Source organism: Kryptolebias marmoratus, linkage group LG19 (assembly GCF_001649575.2).
Source record: "Kryptolebias marmoratus isolate JLee-2015 linkage group LG19, ASM164957v2, whole genome shotgun sequence".
Lineage (NCBI taxonomy): Eukaryota > Metazoa > Chordata > Actinopteri > Cyprinodontiformes > Rivulidae > Kryptolebias > Kryptolebias marmoratus.
In genome coordinates, this window is record NC_051448.1 from 11369627 (window position 1) to 11394709 (window position 25083).

The 25083-nt window shown below is 40.0% G+C and overlaps 1 protein-coding gene across 5 annotated transcripts in view; it reads right to left on the reverse strand.

Annotated features, from left to right (window-relative positions):
• The window catches only part of esrrgb (estrogen-related receptor gamma b), a 108694-nt gene that overhangs the window by 44040 nt on the left and 39571 nt on the right, over nt 1–25083 (reverse strand). The window contains exon 1 of one of the 5 annotated variants that reach the window (XM_037981611.1): nt 23752–23952. The exons of 3 other annotated variants lie outside the window; for them this stretch is intronic. In XM_037981611.1, the coding sequence (XP_037837539.1) occupies nt 23752–23852 (101 nt within the window). In that variant the 5' untranslated portion in view covers nt 23853–23952. Of the gene's footprint in view, nt 1–6258; nt 6367–23751; nt 23953–25083 lie in introns of those variants that run through there. One more of the 5 variants, XM_025008363.2, reaches the window with a different exon arrangement.

Below are 25083 nucleotides of genomic sequence, written 5' to 3' on the forward strand. Positions count from 1 at the left end.
ACTTCATGTGTAAAACATGTTAGTTTCCGTTATTTTCTAAGATCCTGTGCACTAACACTATCTCTGTTTCTATCTTGTTCATTATCAAAATGTCTTCAGTGATGGTTAAAAGTAATCACAAAATGGAATATATTATCTTGAGGACATTTCTCTAACCTGTGTTATACGTTGGCTGCACTGAGAGCCATAATCGTGATTCAAGCAACAGCAAACGGTGTCCGCTGTGTTTAATCACATCAAATATAAACAAAATCAATTGTACCTCCTGCCCCTCCCCCCTCCGGCGCTCTAACTCTAAATGGCTCCTTGACACCAGGCGAATCCTCCGTGCCTTGCCTAACCGCCATTATGCAGGCAGGGTCTGGATGGAGTCACCTTTAAAGCAAAGCCAGGTTGTGTCATTGGCGTCCAGAAACAGGATCAATACATTCATCTCAAGTTCATTCCAATATGGCAGCTGGCAAAAAAAAAAAAAAAAAAAAAAAAGGGGCCCTCGTTGTGTCAGCTTTTCAGAGCCTGATGACGCCTGTGCGTGCGTAGGGAGCGCTGCAAATAAAACCCCCAACCCAGAGGAAAGTGAGAAACTTTACACGGATGTGTTTCACAGACTGTTGAGTCAAAATATGAAGAAGAACTTTGTTTGTTTTCTTCTTCCAAATACTAAAATTAGGAAGCAACAAGTGATTAAATGCTCCGTATCTACTAAGCCTATAAGTTCTGCATGACAACAAACATGATTATCAGTCCGGAATGGGCCTCAAAATTATAAATGTAATGAATAAAATGTAAAACAGTGACATTTTTGAGATTAAAAAAAGCAGTCGAATGCAAACAAAACTCTTCACAAGTTAATGAGGCAATTTAAACTTTCAAGTCTTCAAGATTCTGCACAATACGCTGACAGCTAATACACCTAACCTTAAATTTTAAATACAAATGTAAACAGAGAGCAGCAAAACAAAATGTTAACGTCATAGATCGGCATCAAAACCTCAGCCAAACAATATGTAAAAGCAACAGTAATAAGCAATTTTTATACCATTGTTTGGGTAAGTAAGTTACTTCCTTCATTGCCTTGTTGTACTTTTTCTTCAAATGGTGAATACTGTATATTGTGTTTTCCTGGAGGTCTGTTCTCTTGTATTCAAACCATGTTTTATATAAATTAAGTAGCATCTGGAGACTAATGTCTTATCGATGTGGCAATGCAAGGCGACACTCAGGTATCATAAAACTCTGCTTTTCACTCCAACAGCTACATGCTTTACTGTGTAACTGATACGGACCCACTCTCGACCTGTTACAGTACATATTAGGGACTATGAATACATCATGTTGTTGTATCACTGATATGACAGTTTATCATGCAGAAAAGTTATACCGGTATTTCTGTGAGAACTAAAATATGACAACTGATTATTGATAAGTTTCAGCCAAACATTCGGAAAGGTTTCTCACGAAATTCGGCTGATCTCAACTCTCAGAAGCTGCTATGAGGAACACTGACAGGACAGGGTGGTGCAGAGGGAGAGGTGCACTTGTTTCCTGTAGCAACTGAACATTTACCAGACAAACATTTACACGCTCATGCTTGAAGAGTTTAAAAGGAAAATAACAAAACTCAGTGTCGGTTTTGCTCCTATAAGCTTCTGTTCTGCTGATTTTAGCTTTTGTTCTGATCGTTTTAACTTAAGCAGCAAAGTTTCGGCTTCTTCAACAAATTTCAGCAATTTCTATAGTTTGTGTTTGAAATGTGTAGTCGCTTTGATTAAAAATTTATACAGCTTAAACAACAAACTGCTTTATAGTTTCAAATAACCAAAGTACAGTTCTGTGTTCAGCATCTTTCCCTGCAGATAAAAACACGTTTCAGCTCTGATTTGACTAAATCACTGTTTGACCTGTTTTGTTTGTCAGCTACAAACAGATTTTCGTTGCCTCTTAAAACTAAGGAACAAACCTAATCAACTTAATAAGGAATGTCTTTTTAGTTTGAAATATGGAATGATTACCTATTTTATGGGACAGTTGCCAACAAAAAAATTCCAAAATCTTCAGCTTCACTCTGGTGTAATGTTAAATAAAGAACAAAACTCTCTTTTAATATGCTTGATAAGAAAATCCTCTTTTTCACATCGTAAAAAGAGGCTGTTTCTGTTCAAGATTTCTCCACGGACAAGAGAGTCATCAAAATACTGTGTCAATGCGTGCACTTAAACATTAATTTAGCTGCTCAAAACATCATCAGATTAATAGAAATTACTGAGCAAACATTACCGCAAATCTGCACTGAATCTTATTTTTAGGAGAACCTCAGTCTTCCACACTTAGCTCCCCTAAGATCCAGGGATGACTTTCATTTAGCCTCACCTCTCCATCCAACTGGGGTCACCCCTGTTGGTATAGCAAGCACAGCAGTCACATTGCTCCACCATGCGCGCAGATTGCTTACTGGACCCGCCTGGAACCTTTCATATTTCCCCGTCAGCATTTTCGCGGGATAATTTTGGCAGCCTTTAAGGATATCGCTGCCTTAATAGAGGATAAAAATAAACGGGTGCTGGAAGGGCTATATCAGGCCGGTATAATCTTGTATTCTACACTGTGTGGAGCTAAACGGCTGGCTTTGGCTCCATTCAATGAGATTAAACGTCTCCTCAGCTGATTCCAAAAGACCATTTGTCTATTTTTATAAAACAAGTAAGAGCAGATCCAAAAAGGCAAGTTATATTGATTAAAACACTGTGGTGTAAATGGTATTATGGAGCAGCTTCTGAAAATGTCTTTGGAGGATTCAGGTCAGCAGATTTCTCTTTCTGATGGTTTGTCAAATTCAGTTTGTGTTTGTATGAGCCTTTTGATGTGCAGTTTATGTGAGGCTTTTTGTGTTTGGGTGAATGCAATGTGTGCATATTAAGTTGTTGCTTTGACTGATGACTTCACAGAAGGAAGCTTGTCAGAAATGTCTCATAGAGAGGAAAACGCATAATTCAATTAGCGCTACCACTTACAAAAGCACAAGGGAGCCGGCAAACGGCGCTTGGAACTTGAAAAGTTGGGGAAAAAATAAGCTTGAAGAAGTTCTTACTACCTGGGAAAGAAGTCGACTCCTCGAGGCTTTTCCTATACTGTATGATAGTAAAAGCTCCACTCTTCTGGGCCTTGTTGCTTCTTTGTGAGCTCAAATGCTGGATTTGAGTTTGTGCTCCTCCCATGAGGGGCAAAGCTTTGCAGAAGTTAGAAGAGGGTTATATGAAGTTCAGTCAAAATGTTTTCACTCAGTCAACTTTTTAATAAAAGACGCGAATATGGATCGAGATGTTCCGCAGAAGCATGTTCGGAAGTGAGTGGTTGGGGAGTTGAATAATATAAAGGTTTTGTAAAAGTGAAAAAAAAAAGAGGAAGCTTTTCTCTAAATAGCATCCTGTGGGCTTTACCTTACAGAATTAAGAGAAAGAGACAAATGTTATGCCAGAAGCTTGAGAAAATCACGACAGTCTGTGTCTCGGGTTGTGCCGTGCAGCTATGGACCGTAAGGTGTGCACCTCGTTTGTTTCATCCACCCTTCCCCCTTCTCCGACATTCACCCACATTAATTCCATGATTGTGTCTTCCTCTCATTTTCCCCCTCGTTATGCATTTAATGTTTCCAATTTGCCATCATCACAGAAAAACGCCACAAGAAGCTATAAATTCTTTTCTAATTCAAAATAATTAGGATTACACGGATCAGTGGTTTTCAATCAGCGAGATCATCTCAATGATAGATGGTAGGATAACTGGTCATTGCCGAGACATAAATATTGTGTCGTTCAATTAATCTGGTCTAATGAGGTGTCAAAGCTGCCACTCATCCATCAAATACAATTAGGAATAAACACATATGCATGGAGATGGGTAATTAATAATTAGCAAAGCAAAGAAATCAGTATTGGTTTCAGCAGCCACATCCACAGAACAATTTAGCACAGCTCTGAGTGAGACAATGCACCATCAAAGGAATGTGAATCAGTTTGTGTTCATCCTCCTGTTTGGTGTTTTCATGCTCTGTGATTGTACTTGAAGCAAAAACAGTTGGAAACTTTGAATAAGAAGGACCAAAGCAAACCGAATGACAAATTAAAATGGTTACACTGAGTGTTAAAAGCACATCTTTTAAATAGATGGAGCTCTTTCGCAACCAAAAACAGAAGAAATTGCTGCCTTGCTTGCTAAAGTTTAAATAAATATCTCACGCGATCCTTTAGTATTTCGAGTATTTGAAGGGGATGCTACTATCGCACCAAATCTCTTCAAAATGACTGACTTACAGCTATTTCTGTGCTTCATAAGGTCAACTAGTTGATACCCAATTAGCTGAATATGATGGTATCCCTTCTGGAAGTGCCCCAGGCTGCAACGGAAGTGCTACAGCCAGCTGATGCTGCTTCTTTTTGTGCTTGTAAATAACCGTGAACTGCTATGTAAGATAATGTAATGTGAAATTGACAGTGGTGTAAAAATATTCATAAAAATATTGTTATATGTCATTTTTGAGAATAAAAAGGCTTTAAGATAAGAGCATTTCACTTTGGTCTTGGCCACATGCTGACTAGCCGTTAGCTTGTCAATCCAGTTAAAAATAAAATCTCAGTTTCCAAATTCACATTTTCTGAATTCAAGAGCTATCCACAACAGGTAAGATATGAACTGCTCATAACTATTCCACAGAACCTCACTTTATAAGATCTGTACTATCCATTTAAAGCCTATAAGCCTCATTGCCCTAAAAACACATTTCATAAAGATGTTTGGAAAGCATTTCATCATCCTCACAGACTCAAAGGACAGTGCTAAACAAGACCTTTTTGAAAAGAAAAAAAAGAAGAGTTTATTCTGCCAAGTCCAGAATTAAATGTCAGAAGCTTTCATTTACTACATCTGTGACACAAACGCTGAAATATTTGTGACCTGATCTTGTCAACTTTGAGAGAAAGGTCTGGGCTGCTCGACGCTTCTGAAGCACAAAAGTCGACACCTGTCAAGCACAAGCAGGGAGGTAGTTTGCCTTTGACACATCACTATTACCAGGTTTCACCTCCAAATGTCTGGTTGTGCTTGTTAGAATCAGAGAAACAAAGTAATCAGGGAAGTAAGTGTCGTAAATCATTGTGCTGTAAATATAATGAAAATATAATTAATGCTTTTAGGTCAACGTTACTGTGGAGAGAAATTAAAAGACAGATAAGTAAGTTTAATTCATCCTTGAGGGAACCTCTGTCTTCTGAAGCCTGTAGTTAATGTGTACATGTTTGCGAGTGGCTTTTTTGAGTTTTTAAAGGTTTTGAGTTGAAAATACACATTTGACAAGTTGCAAAACATGCAACAAAAAGAAATCTGCACTAAAATGTTTCTGTTTAGCTGTGCCGTTTTTGTTTGTTTGTTTTGTTTTAAACTAAACTAATTTGGCATATATATTTTATCATTGTCTTCCACCATAAAAGGCAGCAATATGCATTCCTTCAAGGAAGTTTACTTTCATTATCCCTGTATTTATGGCCCAGAAGTAAAGACTTATTTTACTTATAAGAGGGACCCAGAACAACTGTTTTTAAGTTAAGTTTTGCCCAATGGCAATTTTTACCTTTATCTGTTTAAAATTGAGATATAAAGTATAAATACCATTTCTAATTAGCATTTTACTCCATTTACATAGTACATTATTTGTAACTACTACAAAACTTAAAATACAGTACATGTCTGTGGTGCACAAGCTGATTTTGGTGGAGATGCATAAAGACAATATGAAGTTTAAGACAGTCTTTGGGGAGTCTGCGTAACAGGACAGAGACACTGAGATACCCTGACGGTTCAGTTCAGATGTAGCAGCAGCAAAGAGGCAATTACCCGGAGGCATCGGGGCGAAAGACAGGAGGGAAATCAATACATAATTTCAGCATTTCAGAGGGTGTTTCCCTCAACCGAATCAATGTCTCAATTCACCGGAGTGACTTACTTTTTTTTTTTTTTTTTAGGTTAATCTCTCTTTATATTTCACATTATGTGATGAAAATGCTAATAAATAATGATTTACCTGTGATTCCAGTTAAGGGTTATAAAACGCAGATTTAGTGGATGCATGCAAATGCTGTTTCAAACTGAATCCACTACATGTGAGGTCTACCATTAATAAAAACCTGACACCACTACAAGGAGTTTTGGGTCCTGAAAAAGCTCATTCTGTATTAACACATTCAAAAAAAAAGAAAAAAAGGTTACCTTTGTGGGTCTTCGGAGCGGCACATTTGGGAAAAATTCACTTCACCAGACCTGGGGTTAAATGGCTGAGAGGAATTTCATCCAGTCCTGATGGCACAAGAGCGTGGTGTAAGTTCACGCAAAGTTTACAGCTTCAGCGCGATACCTTTTTGTGCCCTGTCACACTCTGTTATGGGGGTGGGCAGGAGGGCAACCCCAACGAACACAGCACCAAGATGCCATGGTTAAGTGACAGTAGCCAGACACAAAAAATGAAGCAAATCAATAGTGGCACCTCTTATGGAGAAGACCAAACCACAGCACAACATGATAATGACCACGAACCCATTGAAGCGTTGAAGCAACCCCAAAGAGGCACTTGTTTAAATGACTGTAGTTTAGTATGATTGACTAATCACCTACTAAATTAGAAAAGACAATATCACACAGCTTTGTGCTGCTTCTGAGAGCTTTTGTCTGTGCTGACTGATGGGGACACTCATGACCTGCAACGATTGTTAAACATATTGATACACCTTCCCACATAACCTGGCAATTATGCTGCCTGCAAAAAACTTCACGCATCATCTCTATAAAATCGTGAAAGACCAATTTTTTTTTGGATTAGATATGGCTAACTTTTATGTTGTGGATTTGAATATGAAAAGGAGACTGGCGGTGAGCGCGGGCGAGCCCAGGAGACTCAAACACAGACTTCCTCTAAAATGTTAATCGTTTGGCTAATTGAAGGTATGTTCTTTGACGGCTCGGCGTTTTGGAGGGTCCTTTCTGTGGACTGCGCGAGCACAAGGTAGCGGGGGGCTTTTTAGATGTTATTGTATTTGACTGCTTCTGCACAGCGGCGCCGGAGGATTTATGCGCTTTCAAGATAAGTTGCGGAGAAAACACACTCGTACCCACAGATGTGCATAAAGTAATACTAAAACCTGTATGTAAACTCACCTATTCACACACACACACACACACACACTCACACACGTACATGCCAACATTTGCATTTCATAAGAGAATAATTGCCCAGGGCAGTGGCAGGGGGAGTGTGGCCTCAGGATTCCCCGAGAGTGCCTGTGAAGTTAACGAATCATGAGTGGAGACTCAGCCGAAGCCCCTCTTTCATACAAGCGCATTCACAAAAGCATCCTCCTGAGTATGAGGCAGGTAGAGCAGTCACACACTGTTACACAGAACACCAATTTACTGCGCTTTGTAATTCAAGACAGTGGTAATAGTTTAAAATGTTATCTCACTTATAAGTCAGTTGATACCTTTGTTTTTGTATCATCACATGTGAAAAGTTGTACAAGTTTAAACATCTTGCAATTAAAGACACAATTATGTTTTTATCATTAGTCTTTTAAAGATTTATCTAAAGTCATATGTTCCAGTTATGGTGAAGGTTCATTAGTGAGTGGGTTAGCAGGGAAAAAATAGTTAAATCCGGAACATTTTGAGCATTAATCTGACATGGTCAAAAAGCTGTTGAGCCCCGTTTATTCACATCAGCCAAAAAGGACTGTAGGAAAATTGAAGCTTTACCCAAAACTGCCATATGTTCATTTAGCTAACACACTTTTCCTGAAAAAAAAAAACTACAAAGACATGTGAAGTGGAGAACAGGTGAGTCTGGTGTATGACTGTTTGTTCACGCTAAGATTTGGGGCACTTTGTCTGCTTTGGTAATTGTTACTTGTCTGTCTCTAGCAACCAAAACCTTCACAGCATGCACGGGTGCCCCCTGTGCATCCATTGGTTTTAATATTGGGCCACTGTGACATATGTATGTACAGGACGCCCCACGTGTTGGGCATCGGCACAATAATGTAATGTAAACCTACAATCTGACCCCTATTAAACTTCATCAAGGGCTGGTAGTGTTGTCTAATGTGTCTACTAGGCATCCTTTGTGACCTTCACTCACTATTTTGACTACCAGTCACTCCAGCAACTGCCTGATAACACTCCTTTGTTCACTTGAGATGCCAATGCCTAGGCCCTCTGGTTTGACTTCATATTTTCTGGGTGCCTAGTTTTGTTTTGTCAGTGAGTGTAAGTATGCCCCTAAAAAAATATCAGTTTTAAGGGCCAGAGAGCCTTACTCCTTTGCCCTCTACCTGCATTGCATAAAGATTTGGGACATCCCTCTTCCCCTGCTTGAACACATAATTTAGAGGTAGACTCAAGGAGTAGAGCAAGGCGCATTTGTCCTTTTTCTTCCTTGTTTCAGATGACCTGCTTAACATTGTGCAGCATGTTGAAGAAATTAACAAATAAAACAAAAACATATTTATCACGCACTAGGCTACTTAATATATTTTACTACAGTGATGGTCACATGTCGAGTTTTGAATCACTTTTTGCTTCTAACGCTAGTAGACACTAGTCCTGGAGGGCTTTCTGGTAAAAGAAGGAGGAAATATAGTCCAAGTCTGATGCTGCATGGGCTCAGTTATGTGAAAGGTAAGCTGCCTTGTTGCTGGAAAGAGTGATGGTGTGGCAGAAGTGTTATTTGTCTTGTATTTCTGGGTGAGCCCTCGTGTCCACTCAGAAAGAGATGAACAAGGGACGAACAGTCTGTCTTGGCGAAGTGCTACAGCAATGTGGTGGAGGACAATCTGTCATCAGCAGTCATCACTTAACTGAACCCAGAGCTGCACCACTCACTCAATGAGAGCCTCACCAGATTTAAATGGGAATGCTGGGCAAAGCCAGCAAAGAGACATGATTAAAAATATGCATGAAATGAAATGCAAATCCTTTTACTTCAGTGTTGGCTTTCGACACGCGCACACACAAACACATTTAAACAAAAAGTGGTATGAACAAAATGATACCAAGAACTACAGAGAATCTCAAAGTCAGGTTTGTCATCCAATGCGGACACTTGTATGTTTCATAAAATTACACCTAAACAGAATTTAGTACCTGATAGGAGCTGACATTGCACATAGAGGTGAAGGACACGTGGAGGGACCGGCCTGTCTCGTCACACAATAAATGACTGTGATCGAGGTTCCAGCAAAAACAAGCACTGCTTTTCAATTCCACCTCTTTTACCCGGATGAATGATGAACCCTGGGTAAGAGGTTTAGTGTTGTGGTATTAATATACATCAGGGGCCAGAGCGCCACACTAAATCAGGAGACCCAGTGCATTTGTTAGTCTAATGACAAGCAGTAGCCTCGTCAGAGCTGGTGGGAGTTGGACAATTCTAAGTTGCAGGAAGACTACAGTAAACGTAGAGCAAAACGTAAGGAAATATGTGTTTGGTTGATTATTTCTTTGTTGTAACAATACTTCTTGGCAAAAAAATCTTATATTGTTGGAAAGTCTGTTTATTTCTACATAAATGGAGCCACAGTTGCTAGAAAAATGCATTTGTGGGTTGAGCAGCAGAGTTGAGTATGTAAGCTGCAACCATGAAAAAGTCACCAAATCTTCTGCTATTGACTCTTGTTTGGTGTTGTTTGCTGGATTGGATGATTGAACATTAAATAAACAAAACATATAGGCAATTTAACAATTAATAATTTAACAAGCAGGAGCCTCAGTAGCAAGCGGAAGAACCTTACACAGCTTTACACTTCCTGCTCACCAGCTAAACTGTTTTTGTGCTAAGTTTAAAAACACTATAGAGGATTTTCAGAAAGATATTTTATTAGGGCTGGCATAATGGATGAGGCACAAAATGAAACAAGTTTGGTTACTAATAAAGAGTTTATATAACAAATATGTCAGTGTAAGCATAACGACTTAAATAAAAACACTATATAAAACCTTACAAGATGCAATATTTTCAACAAGGTAAGTCACTTTTACTGCTTTTAGTCATCTTTGATTTCCTTGGTTGGTTTGTCCGACTGACTGTTAATAAAACACTGTCATCTGCACTGTAGCATAATTTCTGTAAAGTAAATTTTATTTATTATTATAGTCTTATGAGTACATTTCACAATACTTGAATCAACAGATGCCCACAGAAATCTGGACAGTTTCCAGTGGGAGAAAGCACCTGGGTGGGAGGGAAAGACATTTGGATCAATGGTGGCGGATCAATGATCAATAGAGACCACTCACACCAATACACTTCCTGCTGAGGCCCAGAGCTCTGGTTACACAGATGAAAATGGGGTGGGCTGGACTCATGATGATTTATGTTAGCAGGGCAGATTTTGAATAATGACTGGCAAATAAAGTTGCCTAAATGTCACTACGTGGACCTGAGAGAGCACGTATATCCATAGAGTTCTTTGTGAAAGTCGTATTAAAATATATCCTTTGGTCTGTGAAATATTTTGCTAACACACAGGCAGAGTTGGCTGTAATACCTAATGGATTAAAAACAGGTCCTGTTCAATCATTTAGTGCTCAAAGTTGGGGATGATTCTCAGCTTTTAACACTAGTAGACACTAGTTCATGAGATATTTTGCTACATAATGCTGCAAACAAGCACCCACACAGACAGACAAGAGCAAAAACAATATCACCGTTGGCAGTGGGTGATAAAGGTGTTGTAACAACTGTAAGAAATAAGTCCAGATTTATTTTGCTCGACACAACATTTCACCTAACAAAGAATAAGCCTCCTACATTGCTGTTCTTCCTAGTAGTCCAAACTGTCTGTTACCAGCAGGAGTGTAAAAAAGGGGCAAAATTTACAATATTTTTTACAGTTTTACTACCCAAATGGTCAGGTGAGCACATGTCCATACACTCAGAAATGGAAATGAGAACCCTGTTTCGACCTGTCAGTCACCCATGCCACTCACAGTGACAACTGTTAAATCGGAGCATGCTTTAATCCCTGCCGTGACTAATGCTGTTAACTGTAGAGCAGCATCTTGGCTAACACATCATGGACAGCTCTAATTACCCCCCAGATGAGCCCCCTGCTCCTCCCTTCACCCACATGGCGTCCAGCAAGCAGTCATGTTGGAATGAAGAGACCGCGCATCGTCACAAAAACATTTCTGTTTCTTGAGACAAAGTCTTCTCTTCAGCTCTGGTCAAAGTCACTAACGCCAGAGGTTTGTTAACAGTGTGACCCCGTCCTTTTCTTCCATACCCCACCTTATGTTGCACCCATTGCAACTGTTTCCGCCTGTCTCTCAGCCATGGTAAATTGGGTTAACACACACTAAGTGTCCCATCGTTAGCACTGTTAATTGACTACTGCGTGGGATAATTAACAGGGAGCGGCCTGCCTACCTTGCTAATCTTATTTAGGTCATTTGCATTTTAAATGGTTTCGGACTCGCTGGCAAGTTGAAAAAAAAAATGATAGAGGAAGTTGACTGTGCAGACACATTACATCAAGGGCTGGGAAATGAAATGTCTCAATCCAGAACAATTCTTTTTGAACAACTTTCTACATGAAGAAAATAAAGGAACAAAACTGCACAAGTGCACTAAAATAACTCAAACTTATTTAAACCCTTTTAACCAGATATTAAATGTACTTCTGTTTCCATTCTCCTAAATGCTCCTCAGATCTCTATTCTCCTGCTAGCTGTCGTTGGGAACTCTTAAGGTCGATGTTGTTGCCATGCTGTGATACCTTCAGATAAATGTTTCCTTTGTTGAAGCACCGTCTGCCCTATTTTGGCAAAGACACGAGCGCTCGGTAGCTACAGGGGAGACACACGAGTGAGCGCTCCTCCTGATTCACACAAGCATTAACACAGCACATTAGCTTAGCGGAGTTGTGGGAATGAAAGATGGGCTTAGACCGCTGCCCCAGGCAAAGTGAAGACTTACACTAAAGCCAGCTGCCATCTATTATGGATAGCCAGCGCCGACCCCCGCTGTTAGTGTTACAGGGTGACAGTGCTGTCCTTGCCGAGGCAGTGACCTTCCTTGGCGGGGAGAGGGCGCTGGGCAGATTAAAAGTGGGCCGGCTCACCGTGCAGTCCAGGCGTACCCCTGATGTCCTGCCCAGATGGTAACCGCACACACTCATGAACGCACACACATGTTCTCCTGCAACCTGGGAGGGCAGATGTGGGGTAGCGAACACGGCCGCTCCTCCGGGCTCTCAGGCTTTAGAGTCTATAAAACACACATATCATGTAGTCCTCAAGAGGTCCAAAAACCCTCACCTCCTCCACTTTCCTTCTGAGTGTTTCTCCATCACTTAATTCTGGCTCGATGTATGTGAATCATCCATCACTCACTCAATCAGTCCATTGAATTTCATTTAGTGCTGTGTTACACAGGGCATGTGATTGATTCACTGGTAGCTTTTCACTGAAGCTTGAATGACACACAATGCGGCTCTGTAGACACATATACACACAGATCACTTGCTTATACGATGCTGCGCTGGGCCACCTTGGCCAGGGGGTGGGTGGGTGAGGGGGGAGTTGGTGCCACGCTGCCAAAGAGGACCCCTCTGAGATTTACTCAAGGTCGCCGTGTCCAGCTGGCTGTGCCAACATCTGTTCGGAATTGCCTCAAGACTGGCATGAGAGAGGCCTGTCCATGTGGCTTGACCTTGGATTGACAACCATATTTGGGAAAATCACGGCTGTATTTATATAACCGTCAGCAGTCTGTACGGCTCTTATTTTTGCCAGTTTATATAATTTACAAGTCTTTTTTATTTTAAATTTATTACTATGCCTATAACTTAAAATGTTTTATTATCATTATTAGATTTAGCATTCGTAACCAAAAAGAGAAAACCTGATGACTTTAGTACCACTACACGGCCAACTATTTCGCCAGGCCAATTTATTTGTTTAATTGGCTTAATTGGCTATGCCGACTTACATTGGCCTAATTAACGCTTGCCGCCAATCATGTATAGTTTCATGCTTCTGTGTTTCTGTTTGTTTGTGTTTGTCTGTTAGCAAAATGTTTCATGAACTGGTGGACGGATTTTAATCAACCTTTCAGAAAGTATACACCGGATGAACATCTACAGCTGAGGAAGTGAGCTAAAATTTGGCGTGGTAGAAGCTGAGGGCCATCCCCAACACATCCTATGCAGACTTTATCATTTTTACTGTGAGATATTTTCTAATGCAGAAAATACATAATAATTAGGAAAGATGTTTAGATTTTTCAGCTAGAATATTAAAAAAAATACCACATATAACCAAATATTGCCGATACATCACAATTTCGATAGTGATTGAATCGTTGAATCGCCTGTTTTTTCATGCTACATCATTAGGTGTAATGAACAGAAAAATGACTGACCATGTCTAACACTCTTCTTGTTTTAATTCTTCATGGAGGCTGTTCTCTCCTGTAAGCCTATCGATTTTTCTATCAAATACAAAAGGAGGCTTTGTGCTGAGGCCATCGAGGTCCGCGTGAATCAGAGCAGAGGTGTGTGTGTGTGTGTGTGTGTGTCGGAGGGCATCCCCTCCTTCTTCCCAACATCCTTATTGTCACTCCTGGAGCCTCTCTGTTAAATTGGCTGACAGATAATAAGATCATACAGGAGAGTACAGACACAGAGACCTTTGTCCAGCAGTCCAAAAAAACCTGCTTCTGGTAGCGCTCCTGATCCATATCACAAACACAACAAATATTGTAAATCACTGCACAGCAGCTTTTATGACAACCTGGCATTTCACTCTGCTAAAACCTTTTTGTTGAAACAGTTACATTATATTTCCTTTCACTTCATCGTAACGGCAGTGAAGTTTAGTCATAGCTCATGGTGCCGTCACAAATATTTTCCCCCACTGTTCTGGTAAACAAGCTTACTTTGTGCATACTTAAGGGATCAGAACTTCAGAGGCACACTGTTTGAAAGACTATATTTGAAACTCGTCTCTGCAGCTTCTGCTTTGGATGAATTTCTATAATTCTGCACAATACAAGAGTTGTACACATACTCACACAAACTCACAACAAAGCCCCAAAGCTACCCTTTGTGAGCCATTGGCTGTGTTAAAAAAATTAGATGTGGCCACTGGCTCTTAAAAGTCTTTAGTTCCAACAAATTTCCATCCAAAAAGTTTAATTTAAAATAAAAAGTTATTAGATCAATCTTTCTTTCCACAATTTTGTATCCTCAAATTTTGATAGAATTTCTACCATTTTTTTAATACACAGCATTACTTTTCCATTAGGTAATTACTTTGCCTGGTTACGCTTGCTTTTGCAACACATTTTTTCCACATCTGACTTGGTCTTCTGTGCCATTATTCAAAGAAGTCTATGTAAATAATTGTCTAATTGCAAAAGTGATGATAGTGTACAGGTTTATACAGTAGTGATTGCATGAACCACTATGACATTTTGGAGATTGGATTTGTCTTCAGATGGTAAAAACTCTATTTGGGATCTGGTCTCATCTCTCCTGTGAAAAATTCTGCCTGATATTCCAATGTGATGACGTTCTGAGCGATTTCCACAGAACACCACTTTAAAAAATTCAACATGCTATTTTTTGTAATTGCAGAAGTCTTTTATTCGAAGCAGTTGTTTGATTAGCACAGGTGAAAAAATGACCTCAGTATGAAAGTTTTAGACTGTATGGAACAGACATGCCTTTGTCTGTCTGCAATAAAGTACAACTGAACAGCATTGATTACAGCATAATTATTCAACTATTTTATAATTTTACACGGCCATTTGTAATATTTTAAGATTCACCAAATTTAGTCTATGCGGCATATGTTAAAGTGGTTACATGGATATGAAAACAATAATTTCCAATTAAGAAACTCAAATCCACTAACTCTTATTCATTGTTTTGTCATAGCACTACACCTTTCTACAATCTTTTTGCTAAAATCCCAAATGGGCCAATCTATTCAACCATGATCTGCTTTACATTTATCTATGGTATTTATTTTGAGATGTGTGGCTCTCCCTTTTCCACTCGATACATCCCTCAGTACATCCCCCTAGCGTGTCCTCGGGCCTTCTGCCCCAGGGCTCTTGGGATGTGAATACTCCCTGGGGCTGGTGTTTTCACAGCCTGTGAGAGGAGCACTCAAGAGAGAACAGGAGAAAGGCAGCAGCAGCGTTTCTCTGTTTGCTTGATGTGACTATAATGGAAATATGCATAAGTGAGAAAAGGCATAGTGGGCCTTTGGGGCCTAAAAAGTACAAATATTTTAATAACAAACACGTTCTGTGTTTGCCTCCTGTGACAGCACCAGGGTATTATTTCCTCCTGAATGCAGTCAGTCAGTGCCGGATTTCGTATGCATAAAGACATAGATGTTTTCTTCTTTTACTCGAAGTGAATTCCATGCTGTGAAAAGTTTTCCTGGCGATGTGTCCTTTGGAGAACTGTCATTAATCAAAAGTCAAAGTCACCTCAGATCTCACATTAGAAAAGACCAGTTTAGCTTCGGCTGAAATTGCAGCTGACCCTCTAGCCCTGAGCACTTATTCAAAATCAGCAACATGGCCATAGGGGGCTAAAACAACTAAATTGAGTGAGGTTGCAAGAAGCTAGTAAGACTACTAAGGGAACATACCCAATAAAGCACTGCCAACTGGAAATCTCAAGCGGTTTTTTTTGAGCTCGCTAATGTCCTGATGGGTGACCTATAGCTTTGTATGTACTATAAATGTAAATGACAAAGGGGTAACATTGCTAATAATAAAGAGAAAAATTTTAACAAAAGTGGTCGTGTTCATGCCAACACGGTAACCTTTGTACAACAAGCTGCTACAAAAAAAGCTTGACACAAGGTGAAGCAGTTTCTAGGACTGGAAAAAAACTAACCGAAATGTATCAAACTATTAAAAGTGAAATAACAAAATCTTCAGTTTTGAATTAAGATTAAGACAGTTACAGTTATCCAAAGAAATAAGGTCAAAGGCACCCCAAACGTTCATATATATATATATATATATATATACAAAAACCTTATATTTTATTCAGGTAAAATGGTTTTCTGAGTGAAACTGACAGCATTCATACAGCAGAACTGTTCCAGATGATTAGATGCAAAGTGATTGATGAAGCATACAAGTGCAATCCAATGTGTTTGATAGCTTTCATTTAAGGAACAAGTGCTGCTCTAAACTGGTATATCACTTTGGCACAGTAATGCTGGATTTACAACATATTAGTGATTTGAATTCCAGCTCCAGCAACCATCAAGGTAGGTAGGTTAGATCAAATAATACCACACAGTAGGAGAGAAGGCATCACACCGATGCCCCTTGAATACTGAAAGCTGACAAAATCAGTCCCTAGAACAATAACCAGTGATCATCCAGGGCTGTCCAACTCTGACAAGATCCACTGGCTTAAGAAACTAAATGCTCTTCATGAGCACAAATAAAGCACAGTACTAACTCAGAGTGGTTCAGAAAGGGGGACTTCCAACTAGCTACCAGCCTCTACATTAGATAAAAACATCAGAACAGTCAAGGTTCAAGAATGGAGCCAACCAAGCACCAGTTGCTTACTCTAGACCACAGCTTTCCAATCATTTCAGCTTCTGACCCATAAAAGAATAGTGACAAGGGTGTGTGACCCCATCTGTTGACTGTTTAAATATCCTAAAATGCTAATAAACCAATTAAATAAGGGCACATTGACAACACAGAGCCTTAACATTCATTATCCTATTTTTTAAATCAGTTTATGACTCGTATTTCAACTCTTTGTAACAATTATGGTAAAAATATATCATAAAAACTAAGTTTTTAATTGTAAGTTGATATCTGGAGATTATTGAAGGACCCTTAGTTGGTGTTTGGTGACCCACATTTGGGTCCCGACACAAACTTTGAGAATCAGTGCTCTAGACAGTAAGATCAGACGTACAAACCTGTGCACTGCCTGAGATGCCTGCAAAAACCCAATGGAGATGTGGGAGGCAACTCTTTAGTTTATTTCAAAGCCAAATGTCTCCACTGATGTTCTGCTTAAGCCTGAAACTGACCTCAACTCTGAGCAGTGGCCAGTGTCACTGGTGGAGCAATCATCAGCCACTTCGCCTGCATCGATAACGTCAAGCTAAAATGAGAGAAGCACTGAGCCACTGATCCGCCTCGCCAGGATATCCAGCAACAACACTGGAATGCCATTCAGACTGGATAAATGTGGCTGAATGGCATCCGAGAGAGGGAAGGTTATCACAACTGGAGGAGTTGAACAACCAGAAGACAACATTGCAGACATTCAGGACAGCTACTTGGAATACCACAGGCAAAAGGCCGCAAGAAAGCCAGCCACAAGCAAGTAGCTACAAGGAATAAGGCAAGTCCTAAGGAATCAGCTTAATGGTTAAATTCATCAACATGCATTCCCTGCTTTCTGAATACTGTTGCCACTAAAATCAGGATAAGAAAGCTCGTCAGAGTGCCCTGAGTTTGTTTTCTAAGCAGAAGGAGAGAGCCTGAAGATTAATGACTACATCAAGAAAATGCCTCCCAGTGATGAACTGCTAAGTAAATGTCTCAGCAGAGACCCACATTGAAAAAAGCATGAACAAGTGGAACCATCGAGTCTGGGTTGGCCATTGAACTGCATGTACAAGTACAATCAACAGGCTGGAAAAAAAGAGACAATACAAAACACAGAGAAAAGGGCACGCCTGAACAAGTTGTACGGAGACATCCAAGTTCTTGGATTTTCCTAATGAGCTGCCAGTCATCTCTCACTGCCCAACAACTTTCATCTGCCCTGATTCCTCCCAACCTTTCCCATTTATCACTTCTCCTTTCTCTCTTCTGCAACGCACTCCTCCAACGCCCCTTGTCGTTTATCACATCAGGTGGAATAGAGTTTCTCCAGCTGTCAATTTAGAAAATGGAGTGACGAGTGAGACCCCGGGGACCCCTCACTAATCTCAAACTGATGTGTTACAAAAAAAAAAAAAAAAGATGTACATCTGCAGCAGCCAGTAACAATCACATCCATGTTGGCCTAAAGAGACATCACTTACCTGTGCTTCCCTCGAAATTTGTTCTGTCAGTAAAACACCAAGCTAAACATAGTACTGCTGTGCCACAGACAGAATGTTGCAACTCCTACAACTTCTGTACAAATGACACATTTACTTCAAAATAAAACTAAAATACTTCAAATACGGCTCAACTCGGCTTTACTTGAGTCCTTCTTTACCTTTACTGAATTCAAAACGCCTCAAAAACCGTGAATTAATACCAGAATCACAGAAGGGTTGGATGGTAATATAGTTTAAAGTTGTTAAAAACTTAAAAAAAAAAAAAAATCAGCTGTGCACAAATAAGTTTAAGCTTTAGTACGTTTGTCTGTGGAGAGAATACTTCACATCTTATCTTCTTTTCTGTAGCTATTCCTGCAGCACCTCAGCAGTGATGCCCAGTGTTTCAGAGGGGCTTTGCAGGAAGAATAGTGCATTTTAGTGAAAGTAACAACAACAAACTTTTGTTGACCTCGCATCTCGCTCCCTGCATGCACGACTCATTGATTTTATAGGCTAATAAAATGGCTTAAAAGTGTCTTTAACAACACAGATCCTATAACAGGGGTGTCCAGTCCTGGTCCTGGAGGGCCACCATCCTGCATGTTTTAGTTGTTTCTCTGCTTTGACACAACTGATTTGAATGACTGAGTGATTAACAGGCTTTTCCAGAACCTGAAAACCTGCTGAAGAGCAGGGGAACAATGAAAACATGCTGGACAGAGGCCCTCCAGGACCAGGAAAAATTATATCAGTCAGATTTATAAAAAGAAGAAGAGTAGATACTTATTAATCCCTTGCAGGGACTTGTGTTACAACAGCAGAGATATTTGACATAGAATGCAGAATAAAAATAAAAGCAAATACCATGTATAATTACATATAATACAAGCTGGTTCTATCATTTATCTACATACAGTGTAGTATCCAAATTAAAACACGTCACTGGTAGTTTTACTCTCACAACCAACCAATAATAGCCGTCAGAGCCTGAAAAAAAGTGCAGGCTGGAACTGAAAAAGGTTCACTTTGAGCAGTTTGATACCGTTGTAGTGGAGGCAGACGAGGACACACAATGGAAAAAGAACCAGAGCTGACTGGAGAGAACCTGAAATTTACAAAGACAGCAGAAGTACAACAACACCTGTCTCCATCTGTGTGCTCTGCACTGACTCTGCAAGGTATCTCTAAAGTTATGAACCTGTTGTGAGAGCGAATATCCGTTTGTTGTTGTTGTTTAAACTTTGTTTTGTGATCACGAGGACAAAATAATACTTGTCTGTTATAAGACACCCTTAAAATGTTTTAAAATTAGTTTCAGAAATGAGATGGTGTCACAAATCTATACTGTATACCACAGTATAATTTCAGGAGGGGTTAGCTGTATTAAAAAGTGAATACTACCCAACTGTGTGTCACAGTTAGGCCTCTGACGGAGAACAGATATTGTCTGTTAGATGACATTTGTGGCAGATGAGCAGCAATGAGATACCTGCTGACCAGTGAATATGGCAAAAGACAATAAAGTCTGCAATGATTCCTCTTCTTGGTGTTCTCAGGTCCCATTAAATCCATAAACTACATATTGTTCTGTCGAAGATGTTGAGGCGGTTGAACGTGAGAAGTTGAAAATGATGCACATGTTTATCAATAATATTCTTTTCATTTTGAGTTAAGTGAGTGTAGCACTAAGAGAGGTTGTGTGAAGCTGTCTAACAGCGATGAGTAGTCCACCGGCCGACCACATGTAATCACCCTCGTGGTTTAAAGGGTTCAGGGGTCAAGGGTTATGGGAGATAAGGACGTTAAGGGGCTGTCATAAAGCACTTGCCACACTTCAGCCCTCGTTTGTCATGCTACGGTTCGACACCACTCATTTATCTTGGTTAGCAGAATCCTTTTTCTTTACCAGACATCTTACAACATAATCTTTAATTGTGGCCACGGACTAATCATTTCTGAGACTAGTTGCTTACTTGTTTGGAATAAGATGGGCGTATGACTGTCTGCTACATTAATAAATGATTGGAGTTTTATCTAAAATAATCTTTCCTCTCCATATCTTTTGGGAGGTATAACAGTGACTGCTCGCTCTGATCCACATCAGCTTTCTGATAATAAAAAAGAAAACTCCAGCGCAGAAAGGCCCAATCAAACGGCCCACAAAACAAATGAGATTTACATACATTAGGAAAACATGTAATCACATTTCCCATGTTGCTTTCCCTATGTGCCACGTTCTGCAGAAACTGGATTCAAAGAGGAAGCGCTGCACGGATAGGGGTCACAGTGCAGCCGGCTGCGGGCCTCCCTCCGTCCCCTTTGCATACAGAGACGTTTGCTCTCGCCGATACATCTCATTTAGTGCATCTGCAAACAACATTACAGGTGGAAACGCTGCAGGAGATGTCTCGCAAACATTAATCCAATTTGCGTCCGGGCCCGTTTTAAACGTGTGTCCCGCTGCACTCATGAAATGAGAGGGACGCTCATGCAATCAGACGGATGCAACGCAAACATTTGCAGGGACTTTGGTGGACGCATGAGGAATATGTCATCACTTTAGTGACTCTCTGTTCGCTTCGAGGAAGGCCAAACTTGCACCAACATTTCTAAATGCCCAGGTCCATTCAGTACTCATTATGATTTGATGAAAACATTAAAATAATACTTTAAAATGATTTACAATAAAGACTAAAACAATCCTTTAATTCAAAGCAAAAATTATTAGAATGACTCTAGGGGACAGAAATAAAAAATATGTCAAGACATTTAGGCAATAGAGGCTACAAGCGTTGCAGAAAGCATTGATTTATTATTTATTAATGCGTGTAGTTAAATACTACCCTCTAGTGGGCTTCACAATACTGATGTCTGACCACCAGGCATTTAATTCTAATATCAAATGAGATTTAAAACTAAAAGGTGCTTGTACCAATATGTTTTATGAAAACTGTCAGTTCCTTTTTTTGTATGTGATGTCTGTGTCAAAGTCCTTTGGTTTTTGTTGCTTCAGTTTTAGTTTTGTCCTGGTTTTTGCTTCCAGAGTTTATTCATTTACTTCCTTCTGAGTGTCTAGTCTCAGGTTTTCTGTTTTCGAGCCCCTTGTCATTCTAACGTTTAGCATTCATTTCATGTTAAGTTTTGCCTTTTGTCTGGTTTAAAATAAAGCTTATTTAAAATCCACAACAAATCCTCCACAACAAAGCCTGCAGCTGATGCCTCACTGACATTTCTGTCCTGATTAGAAAGATACCACATGACATTTTACTTGTTTACACAAAGCTAAAAAAAAAAGTGGACTTAACGTGAGTTCAATTTAAAAGCTATTTCTAAAAGCCCATCATTCTCATAGTTTAACGAGTGGTTATGTGGAAAAAGGTTATGAACAACTAGAGAAACTGCTTTTTGTGGGAAAAAAGCAGTTTGAATGTTAAGAACTAAACAACTTGGTTGAAATTTGCTGGAGAAGCTGAAACTGAGCTGTTCAAACAAAAAGAAGCAGAACAAAAGCTAAAACCCAAAAGAAGCAGAACACTAGCTTAACGCTAAATATAAGAAAACTTAAGCTAAAAGCTACAAATAGCAATATGCTAGCTAACAGCAGCAAAAGGCTAGCTAAATGCTAAAGATTCAAAAGTATAGCAAAAGTATTAAAAACTGGCTGAAGGTATCAAAAGGCTGCCTAAAAGCTAAAATTAACAAAAGGTTAGCTAAAAGTGGCAAATCTTAACTAAAAGCCAAAAGTATCAAAACCTGGCTAAATGCTAAAAGTAGTAAAATGGTAGCTAAATGCTAAAACTAGCATAGGAAGGCAAAAAAGTGCAAGAATGCTGAAGCAGGTTTTAAAGAAAACAATGATTTTGAAGTTACTAAAGAGATATCCATGTATTTTATGGGGAAAATATTTGTCAATAAAGTTAAATATTTTGAAAAGCGTAAAAGTGACAAAAAAACAAAAGTCACAGCCCCCGTGAGCTGAACGTTTTGTTAAATGGACGGCTAACATAGAGTAAAACAGAGTTCAAATAACTGTCCTCAACAGGTAAGATATTAACTGTTCGTAACCTTTTCACTGAGCCCCATTTTAAAACACCTCAAGTATCACTTTAGGCTTAAATCACGCCAACTGACACCAAGTTTGCACTTTCCTTTTTCTCCATTGTTCACCGTTACTTCTTTGCCAGCTTTGCTCCCATCAATCGAATGAATTACACCACCCAGTCCCCATCTCTGCCTCCTCTCAGCATTCTCCTCCTTCGTCACATTCAATTAGCTCCCCCTAAACACTCTTTCTCATCACACTACCCATAATCTACCCATTGTCTCTTGATTCGGCAAATAAATCACACTCGCAGTATTTTTTTTCCACACTCTTTCTGTCCGTCTCTCCCTCAGCCTCGTTAACCCTGTCCAGAGTTTCTACGGTGACAGTCTCTGCCAGGCCTCCTCATTGGACGTGGCAGGCGGCAATTTGCATGCCAGACTATTTCTCTTCATCATTGGGCCTCTTTCTCGCGCGCTCCCTCAGTCTCCCCCGCTCGCTCCGTCCCTATGCTGCAAGAATGGAGAATAACTCAGCAACTGACGGCAGACAGCATGCACGTCCTTGTCCTACAAGGTTACGAATCCATTTCATCTGTGCAAGAGGGGAGTGAATTAAAATAAATGATGGCCGGACATTTATTGCGTTCTAGGGGTGAAGGAGGGATTGGGGAGGAGAGGCGCAAGTTGGGGAGTGAGACTTGTGTGTCGTACTGAGGCGGACTGGCAGAAAGTTTGATACCGAGTGGCACGCCTAGATGGCAGAAAGAATAAAGACGACACGAGTAAAGTGGAATTATTCGCCACTGAGCTGAGTTCGAACGTGTTTCTGCTCAGATCAGATCCTGGGAAGGGACACCTCCGGAAAGGTTTCAGTGAGGTGACCAGATGGGGGTCAGTGATAATCTTGGGGTGGCACACCGAAACCAAAAACCAAAAGAATTTCAGGAGCTTTTTTCATGCTGTTGTCATACATGGACTGTTTGGAAATTATTGCAACGTAGGAGTTAGGGAATCACCTTCTCACACCTAGTTATTTCTTTACACTTCACAGTGAATATTAGTACCTGAGAACAGCACTATCACCACTGACCTTTCTTAAATTCATATTCTTTAATAAAACTAGCATTTTGAATGCATATCGCCCGCTGCATTCCATGCCAAACAAAGATCTCCCGAGTTCTGGTACCTACTGGCAGTGTCTGTCGGCGGTGACTCTTGGCTACCAGAACATCAAATTTTCATTCAGTATCTGTAAAATTGATTGAGTTATATTCATTTTTGTGATCGCTAACATCAATTAGCTGTGACAGCCATCTTGAATTGGGTTGACTTCGAAAATTAATCAGCTGTAGAGGTACATCCAGTAATTAATTTATGAAAATTCATGAAAATTTGTTCAATGTTTCTTGAGATATTTTGCTAACAGACAGATTATGCATGCTCCTTTAAGACTGTCTGACAAGGAGAGCTGTGGAGGCCGATAGATAGATAGATAGATAGATAGATAGATAGATAGATAGATAGAAAGGAGAGAAAGTCTTCACATGTTGGACAGATATTCCGGATACAAACCATGAAAACAAGTTCAGCCTCAGATATAAGGTGAGGAGCTCCGTCAGAGAACCGCCGCTGAGCCTCCTCATCAAAGACGTCAGCTGAGGTGGTTTGTGCATCTGATGAGGATGGCTCCTGATCTCCTCCCTTTGACCCGAGAATGCTCCAGAATCATCCAGGAAGAGCTGGGTTTCTCTCTCCAACCTGCTGCTTTGGCGACACAACCTCAAATAATCAGCTGAAACTGGACAGATGGAGAGGTTTACAGTTTGTTTCCTTTTCTAATAAACTAATATTTTGTTGCAAATTCACAATAATAAATCTGTACTTTGTGCTAAATCTTTGGTTTTCAAAATCTGTTCAGTTTCCAATCTGATCAGTCAATTCTAAATGAGTGTTTCTTTTCTGTACATTTTGTTCCCATGTTTTTCTTTTTTTTTGCTAAATAAAGCAACAATAGTGTGGAAAGTAGCTCTGTAAGCTGACAAATGTCATATCAATGCATCCAATTATTTTGCTTCCATTTCTCTTAAATTTACTGGCATTTACAAATAAACTAACGAGATCTCCACAGACTGACACTTTTATTTTTCTTTTAGCAACTGCTAAAATAAAAAAAAAAGGTTTATTTATGCCAGAATTCCTGCTTTGTGATAAATCTGGTGCCGTGATGCTGCAAAAGACAGAAATAGCGTTTCTAAAAATCAGCAGAAAGCTGCTCGCATCACTCCGAACTGCTCCAAGTCTCAGTCTGCACGTTCCATAAATACACCCTCAGACCCACAGGATCTCTCGCAAAACTGACTTTTATTTTCTCCCAGCTGAGCATGAAGCCATCGATATGTCTGCCTCCTGACACTGCCCCCCTCCTCGCCCACCACCTCGCTCCCTCTCTGGCTGAATGCTGACTGCTGCTGGCTGCACATCTTTCCTGGACCTCCTCCAGGACTCTCCATTGTAACGCGGTTATTTTTAGACAAGTTGACGCAAATAAATATTTATAGTTGTTTGCAGGTCAGGGGGTCTCGGTGAACTGCATCGTGGACAGCAGTGAATAAACTACAGTATGCAACTATGTAAGCATGAATATGGGTTCGATAAAGCAGATCAGGTTCTGACCTGAGATATTTCAGGCTTAGTCCCTTTCTGAGGGTGAAAGCAGAAGAAATAAACTTTTTTTTGGACTAAATTCAACACATGAAGACACATGTAGCCATACTAACACTGGTTTGCTCAAAATAATGAAGTTACAAGCTGTCTTGGTTCCTTATGATGGCATTTATTAAATTGCAATGTTAGATTTTTGCACACACTTTTCCTCTTCTCTCTTCTTTACTGTGATACCTGGTT